General features: G+C 44.4%; 1 protein-coding gene across 1 annotated transcript in view; it reads right to left on the minus strand.

Annotated features, from left to right (window-relative positions):
• The window catches only part of BRINP2 (BMP/retinoic acid inducible neural specific 2), a 51,884-nt gene extending 46,027 nt beyond the window's left edge, over window positions 1-5,857 (minus strand). Inside the window, exon 1 of the mRNA XM_024758805.1 lies at window positions 5,586-5,857. Within this exon, the coding sequence (XP_024614573.1) occupies window positions 5,586-5,857 (272 nt within the window). The remainder of the gene's footprint in view (window positions 1-5,585) is intronic.
• Between the last annotated feature and the right edge of the window lie 2,981 nt (window positions 5,858-8,838).

The raw sequence follows: 8,838 nt of genomic DNA on the forward strand, positions 1-8,838 counted from the left end.
AAAAAAAAAAAAAATGCAGATTCTGATTTTGTAGGTCAGGGTGAGACTTGAGGTTCTGTCATTTTTCACAAGCTCTCAGGTAATGCCAATGCTGCCAGTCCACAGACCACACTTGGAGCAGTATGGATAAATTATTCAGTTTTGCCCGTTTCTCACTTCTTTCACATGTAAGCTATTGCCAAACCTTATTTTTCATCCTGATGAATTATAAACAGATTATCTTTTCTTAGGGTAATTGCTCTGGTGCCTGTAGAAAGGTTCTTTTGCCTTAACTGCCCTCATTCAGCACGTCATCTGATTCTACCCCAGCCTGCCCTATTGTATGTTTCCAGATGCACCTGCTAAAACACATTCCTGCTTCAACATTGCCTACCTTTGGGTACCACTCCAACCTCTTGGTTTTAAGCTATGTTCTACTTTGGTTCTCAAAATTTGCAAACTTTGCCCAGAATATGATCAGAAAACCATGATCAGAATATGATCACATATAATATGAAGATAGCTACTTATTTTTTTGGCTTGTTTTTTTCCTCCTAAAAGACTTCTAACATACCCCTAGACCCTTCTTTTCTAAAAGAGAGGCAGATGATAGAAATGGAGGTATTAGTGACTAAGGTCAATAATTTGGAATTATACCTGGCCTTGCTTTTCTCCCAACCATCATATTATACTCATTGTTCTATATGATCTCTAACTTTATCTCTTAATTTTAATTTATTCTTTCCAAGTTTTAAGTGTTTCATCATAGTGACTTGGATTTTTTCCGATCCCACGATCATCTCTCTATTAAAGCTTTAATACAAAAAGAAACTTAAAAAAAAACAGACTGCTCATTACTTTGATTTGTAGCAAAGAGAGAATGGAACATTACTGCTAGAGTGTTTTGAGAAACCATATTTACATTTGCATCAGCTCGATTTAGGTGCCTGATTAGGTTGCGAGTTACGATGAAGATGCACTTACCAGTCAAAGGGAAGTGGCGTGGTCTAGAGTAATGAGCAGGAGACTTCAAGTCAGGAGCTCTGAGTGCTATTTCTGGCTGTGACTGGCTACCTCTCTGACCTTGAACAAGTCCATCTCACTGCCCTGAACCCTAAAAACCCCCATCTGCCTCACAGGGCTGCTGTGAGAGGTTGATCACTTAAGGGTTTATTGTACTGGGGGCTATAGAATGGGGCAAAGGCAAGCAGTTGGGAGTCACAAATGGAATCCGAGACAGGATCTCTGCTCTTCCAGCTCTTACCACTAGCCTATTAAGAGACAGTGTCTGAGAAGTGGACTGATTGCTCAGATCTTGGTCTGATAGGGCTTGAGAATATGCTGAGAGGTCGGCTAATGGAATTTAAAAGCCTGCCCAAAACTGGGTGAGATGGCCAAGGCCATCCTGTTATTTAGGAAGTTTTAACAAGAATGTATATTGTCTCTCTTCTCGTAATGGTGCCATCCTGAGATTGTTCAAGTTACCCCTGGGACCAGGGAGCTGGCAGTGACCAGTGCCCAGCTTCTGTAGGACATCTTAAGAAAGGTCTGCTCAGTTGGCAACCCCTGACTTTATAGGAGAAAGATCATTCCCTGTGGTGACTCTAAAACATGCTGGAAATGATCCAGCTCTTTCTGGCAGTCCATAAGACCAGTAAGAGTGTGCCCCAGAAAACATGCATTCATTCTCCAGTTGAGTTCCTCTCCCAGCAGAGAGAGAGATTGAGGAATTAAGGTTAATATGCTTTAAAAAAGCAAGAGAACAATTTTTTTTTCTCCTTCTAATGTACGTTGTCAAATGCTAAGTCATTATCAGATGTCATCATGAAGATGGTACCCATGGCTGTCATCTCATTATAATTTTTGCATTGGTTAATATTTGTTGAGGATACTCTAATAATAGGTAATATTTATTAAGCACCGTTCTAAGTGTTTTACATCAATTCACTCATTTAATTTTCAGATAAATCCATTAGGTGGGTACTATTATTGTCCTAATTTTACAAATAAGTAAATTGGGGAACAAAGAAATTTAATAATTAACCCAACATCATACAGCTAGTAAGCTGCAGCTCCAGGATTAGAGTCCAGGTCATCTGGCTCCAGAACCTTCACTCTGGAGCATCTATGCCTACGAGAATACAAACTTATGGAGAGAGCAACAATCTCTGGGGACCCATGGTTAGAGAGGCCAGAGCTATTCTAGATCAACCAGTCATCTACTCCAACAGAGAGCACATTCTGATCTCCATATAAGAATAGGTGGGGTTCAGAGCTTAATGTTAGAACCTGGTTGTGTAATTGCTATAATATGTCCACACACAGATAGAAGAGAAGAAGGATCTCTGTTCTGCTGTGTAAGAGAGCTTCATGTAATTCTGTACCGAATATTCTAGCCCCATTGGAAAGTCTTATTCTTCCCCCACCACAGCTCACCTCCCTTCTTACATGGAAAGCACATATGGATACCATATGATCTCCATGTACCAAAAGCTTTCTAAAAGAATTGAATAAAAGACTAATCCTGTTCGAGACCCAATATTTCACCACAGAGCATTTCTGATATTCTCTGTAAGCTCTTTCTCCCTCTGCCCTTCTGGAAGAAATGCCCTTCTAGTCATTAGGGATGACTAGACCAGTTTTCTGTGACCTGCTCTAGTCACAGTAAACAAGGTCTTGAAGTTGCTAGAAGGAATTACCACTAGAGACAAAAGGGAAAGGGATAAGAGTGAATTCCCTTGGGGATAATACAGAGCCCTACAACAAGTATCCATGGATCCACCATAGACTCCCAGAATGCTCCTGGAGCAGCCGTGTGTGACCATTCTCCCATTGCCCCGCCATGGGGTCGCAAATCGCAATGCTGCATTCCTGTCAGAATGACTGGTTACTGTTTCCCCAAGTACAGGTTCATGTGCAATAACTGACCCCAGAGAAACAGAATGGCACAGTGTAAGAGCCTGTCACATTAAATGATCAAAAAACCATTACGGGGCTTCCCTGGTGGCGCAGTGGTTGAGAGTCCGCCTGCCGATGCACGGGACGAGGGTTCGTGCCCCGGTCCGGGAAGATCCCACATGCCGCGGAGCGGCTGGGCCCGTGAGCCATGGCCGCTGAGCCTGTGCGTCCGGAGCCTGTGCTCCGCAACGGGAGAGGCCACGGCAGTGAGAGGCCCGCGTACCGCAAAAAAAAAAACAAACAAAACATTACGTACTGATAGAATGGTTGATGGTGCAGAAGTGATTCCGGACATTCCCCGTAGCCGGCTCTGAGCTGCTGCTAAGGCATTCAGTGGTCGCCAGCCTTGGGGCTGGGGCCTGATGACAAGAAAAATTTGTGGAGGGGTGAAGGAAACTGGTGCTTTATTGCTTCTAGTTCCTATAGCCCTTTGAGTGAATGGTGGTTTTAGGATTCCCAGCCTGACATTTCAGTTCCAACATACTTAAAAAATTTTTTTTGGTGATAACAGTGCTTTTGAAAGATTTGGGATAAACAGAAAAGTTTGAGGTGAATTAAATCTTGTTTTCCTGAACTAGAGGGATTTGCTGCTTAAATACATTCTAGTGTGGACTTTCTCTTTTCCCTTTTTTTCTTTTTTTTTTTTTTGGAGAGATGGAAAAATAAATTCTTCGATAAAGAGAAGCATCGCCCTGAATTTACCTTTTAGAAAATTCGTGGGGGACACAGGTCTAATTTCTTATATATTTACTGAAAGTCAAGTTAACCTCTTTTACCGGAGCAGGTGTTAGCTCAGCCACTCCCAGCCCGAGCTGGCCGCTCTCTGCCTCAGTGGCCCTGTGTGAATTTACACTACAGTCTTTGGAGGATGGCAAGAATCAGAGCCGCTGAACCGGAGAGTATGAATTGTAATCCCTTCTAATACCAGACTGGAAGAGAAATGGCTTTTGTTTCTACGGACCTCTGCATGCAGGAAGCACCAGCCCCTCAAATACCTCATCTTTCTCTTTGCCTGCATCTGCATGTGGGAATCGTGTACCAGGAAAATGTCCCCTGTAAATGGCTGCACTTACCATTTGGGACTCTCCTAGTGCTCAATACCTTAAAACCTTATTTCTGAGACTCCATACGAACCTAAACAGACTGAGTGGTATTGCAGAAGAAAAAAAAAAGCACTGGGCTTCCCTGGTGGCGCAGTGGTTGAGAGTCCGCCTGCCAACGCAGGGGACACGGGTTCGTGCCCCGGTCCGGGAAGATCCCACATGCCGCGGAGCGGCTGGGCCCGTGAGCCATGGCCACTGAGCCTGCACGTCCGGAGCCTGTGCTCCGCAATGGGAGAGACCACAGCAGTGAGAGGCCCGCGTACCGCAAAAAAAAAAAAAAGCCTCTCAGAAACAGAAAAATATAGTTTCTTTAAATATAATTTAAGAACCCAGACTTTGGAGTCTGATTACTACTTGGGAGTTAATCCTAGCTTCACCATTTACTAGCTGTGTGCCCCTCAGCAAGTTCCTTAACTTCTCTGGACCTCAATGTCCTCATCTGTAAAAAGGGGAGAATAACTGTTCTTCCAAAAGAGGACTATTAGAAGGATTAAATGAGTTCATGTACATAAGGCATGTAAAGGGCTAGATCCAGCAAGAGGGCCAAAACCTTTAGTATGTTCACATGACTAGGAATGCACGTGCCCAAGGTTACCAAGAGCAACCTCTAGATGGCAAAAGAATAGGTGATTTTCTGTTTCTCTTTGTGCTTTTTCATACTTTCCCTCTCTCTCTCTCTCTCTCTCATTAGAAATGAATCTATAATCGGAAAATAAATATCTTTAATAAAAGAAAAAAATTCTAGCAAAGTTCCCAGGTCTGTCTGAAGACTATGGTCACGGTGAGGAGGAAAAGGGGGTGACACTAAGGCAGGGACTGAGAAGAGGGATGAAGGGGAAAGTTGAATTCAGGAATGCACTCAAGGGAGCCCTGAGGGTCTCTGGGTCACCTGAGGTGAGGATTTTGACGAGCCTTGTGCTTCTGAAGTGCTGGTCCAGCAGCCAGGAATTTGTACCTGGTTCATCCCTTGTCAGATGGGTCAGACAGGTCACATGTTTGACTTTCAGCTCTGATGCTCCTGAGGACAGGCCGAGGGGCAGGGACGATGCAGCCCATTTCCTTGCACAAGGCCAACTGAGGCTATGGTGTTGACAAGGGTGAGGGCAGGCCCATCCCTGCCCCTGCGGGGCTCCCCCCACCTCTAAGGCAGGAACTGGAGCTGCCCTTCCTTCATTTGCATATCGAGTTAATTACAACTCATAAAAGTATCTCACCCATTATTTAAAACCGGGCCCCAGCCTTCCACTCTGACCTCCTGCAGCAGCTCAGGCCGCATGCTGAATCCAAGCCGCCTGATTTGTCCTCAATTTATAAGCGGCACAACCTATAAATAGAAACCCTTTTGCTAAGTTCCCCAGGAGGCATCAGCAGGTCTTCCAGCTTGTATGTGTTTTCTTCTTTTTTTAAAAACCAACATGGCAAACTTGTTCTCCCTGCCTGCTGGTCCTCCGGCTCTCCCCTAGTGCAGTCTGCGGCCTGCCAGCTGGCTTGGCGCTTGGCGCCCTGCACAGACCCAGGCTGGCTTCAGTGGGACGCCCCACTCACCTGTAGATCCTGTATCTGGTGGTAAAACCCTGGCGGTAGCGCTCCACGAAGTCGGTGTACTCCTGCGTGCGGTGAAATGGGCCCCGATCTGTGAGCAGCCAGTCCAGGGGTGGCTGGCCGGCCGCGGAGGCATGATGCTCGGGGACCGCAGCGGCCGCCGTGGCCGAGACAGCCAGCACCCAACCGGGGAGGGCCAGTGCCAGCAGAGCTGCCCATGGGGCCGCCGCCACCGGCCGAAGCCCTCTAAATCGAGTGCCGCACTGCCACCTCATGCTTCTCCCAGGCGGTTGGTGTCTTCATTCTCTCGCCACACTCTCCCGCTCTGTGCCGCTCCACCAGGGCTCCTGGAACTGGAAAAGTACAACACGGAGATGTCAGTTGCACACCCCGGTCTGACCGCGTGGGCCTGTGAGCATCAAATCTCCTTGGGCAGGGCCCATTCTAGAAATCCTTTATCCTAGTAACACATCTTCCTTCTAGGCATTGAGCTACGTGTTGACGTATATTTCATTTAATTCTTAAAACAATCCTACAGGAAACACCACTGTCATTTTGCCGATGAGAAGATGAGGTTTAGAGATATGAGGAAAGTTGCTTAATTTCACGCAGATTTCAAGTGAAGAAACCAGAATTTTGACCTCAGGGGGTCCAACTCTAACCTTTATACTGTGTTGCTTCCTTGTTTCCTTTGTAGACTCAACACCATCCGCTTGTCTTCCTCTCTCAAAAATGTTCACTATGTTTCAATAATAGCCTCATAGATTGTGTGCAGCCTCTAGAGGCTTGATGTAAAGCAAAGAGAAGCCCCCTTTTTCTGATGGTGAATTGTGGGCAGAATAGGGAAGTCCCATCACTGTTATGAAGCTGGGTGAACTTGGGCAAATTACTTCCCTTCTCTGAGTTTAGTTATCCCTTACGGAAAATAAAAATGGAGAACAGTATGGTTCCTAATACTGCTAAAAATAGAGCTACCATATGATCCAGCAATCCCATTCCTGGGCATGTATCCAGAGACAACCATAATTTGAAAAGGTACATGCATCCCAATGTTCATAGCAGCACTATTTACAATTGCCAAGACATGGAAGCAACCTAAGTATCCATTGACAGATGAATGGATAAGGAAGATGTGGTACACACACACACACACACACACACACACACACACACACACACAATGGATATTACTCAGCCATAAAAAAGAATGAAATAATGCCATTAGCAGCAACATGGATGGACCTAGAGACTATCATACAAAGTGAAGTAAGTCAGACAGAGAAAGACAAATATGATATGATATTGCTTATATGTGGAAACTAAAAAATAAATACAAATGAATTTATTTACAAAACAGAAATAGACCTGCAGACATAGACAACAAACTTATGGTTGTGAAAAGGGAGTAGGGGAGGTATAAATTAGGAGTTTGGGATTAACATATACACACTACTCTATGTAAAACAGATAATCAACAAGGACTAGCACAGGGAACTCTACTCAATACTTTGTAATAACCTATAAGGGAAAAGAATCTGAAAAAGTATATATATATATACACTTTATAAATAAAAATACTTTAATATATAAATAACTGAATCACTGTGCTGTACACCTGAAAGTAACACAACATTGTAAATCAACTATACTTCAATTTAAAAAAAACAAATGTAGGATTATACTATATTTTAAAAGAAAAAAAAAAAAGAAGAGAAAAGAAAGAGGCTTGACTAGATAACAGTCAAGCTTTGGACTTCCTGCTTTGAACATCGATCTGTTCCTTTACAAAAGGCCATGCAGGGATAGAGTCACAGTGGGAAATCACCATCATCAGAGAACAGATCCGTGGACACAAGGATGGCCCCGTTGTGCTCTTTCTCCTCACTGTGTAATATGGAAGCTCTCTGAGGGCAGGGCTGTGTATCCCCCTACCCTAGTTCCTGAGAGCACACAGTAGGCCTTCAGAGACGCTTCTTGAAGAAATGAATGAGTGCATTCTTGCCCTGCCCTGCCCTCTCTGAGTTGAGGGACAGTGCCAGGAAGGGAGTAAGACTTTGGCCTTCAAGACTCCTGGCTGACTCAGTACTGCAGGGGTTCTTGCAATCGAATTCATTTCTTCAATCTTCAATGTCTAGCACATGCTGTCAGAGTCTCACCCATCTCTCCTCACCAGTACCACCTTGGTTTGTGCTAGAATGACTTCCAATCCCCAACACGTGTAATTTGTGGCTTTGAGGCCTTTCTCTGGCTGCCAAAGTCCAGAGATGAGCTTCCTGTGATGAAGCAAAGGGTGTCAATTCACTGGCACTTCCAGACTTCTGTACGGCAAGGTAAAGTGGGCTTCAGCATTTGACTCACTCCCATTCCCCAGGACCCCAGGTCACTCAGGAATGGCTCCAGTTTAACAAAACCACCGACTTCCCTTGGACCAATGCAAACCCTGAAGAGGCTGCCCAGAGGCTGGGGCCAATTCTTAATCCTGGTTACTCCCAGCCTAAAAGCTGGCCTGAGTCTGACAGATCTGAGCCTCAGCATTTGTACAAGATGCTTTCAAAAGTGTTGCAGTGCCTGCTGATAAGGATAAAGGGACAGAAGCATGGGTGCATGGACCTTCAGAGTCACTCCTCTACTCTGATTAGTAGGTACTGACCATCTACTACGCACTGGGTAATTCTTAGAAGTTTCCCCAGTTAATTCTCACAGAAAGTTTCTACTATAAGCATTATTATTACAAGTTTACATTTCCCTGAGACTCAGAGGTGCTGGGCTAGGAAGATGCAAGGGTAGAATATGAACCTAGATCTGGTTCCGTGTCCAGACTTTTCCAAAGAATGCTTTGCTCTCTAAGGCGCTAGAGTGGGCCCCAAGATAGACCCATACTTAATGAACTGGTGGACAGGGGGGCTGAAGGACAAATAGTGAGGCAACATCTGCCCTACCAGATCTTTAAACCTATTATAAAATTCCAGTAAGTAAGTAGGTGATACTGGCACACAAAGTGGTTGGGCAGATCAATGAAATAGAACAGCTAGCTCAGAAATAGACCTTATTATACATAAGAACGTAGTGTGTGTGTGTGTGTGTGTGTGTGTGTATGCATCACAGATTAAATGGGTAGGGAGTAGACTATTTTATACATAATATTGGGAAATTAGTTCCAGATGGATTAAGAAGTTAAATATAAAAAATAAAACCATAGAAAGAAGACACATTTCCAAATGTTTTTATAATAAGCAGGCATTACTTTTAAACCGGG

This window comes from Neophocaena asiaeorientalis, unplaced genomic scaffold (assembly GCF_003031525.2).
Source record: "Neophocaena asiaeorientalis asiaeorientalis breed wild unplaced genomic scaffold, Neophocaena_asiaeorientalis_V1.1 scaffold182, whole genome shotgun sequence".
Lineage (NCBI taxonomy): Eukaryota > Metazoa > Chordata > Mammalia > Artiodactyla > Phocoenidae > Neophocaena > Neophocaena asiaeorientalis.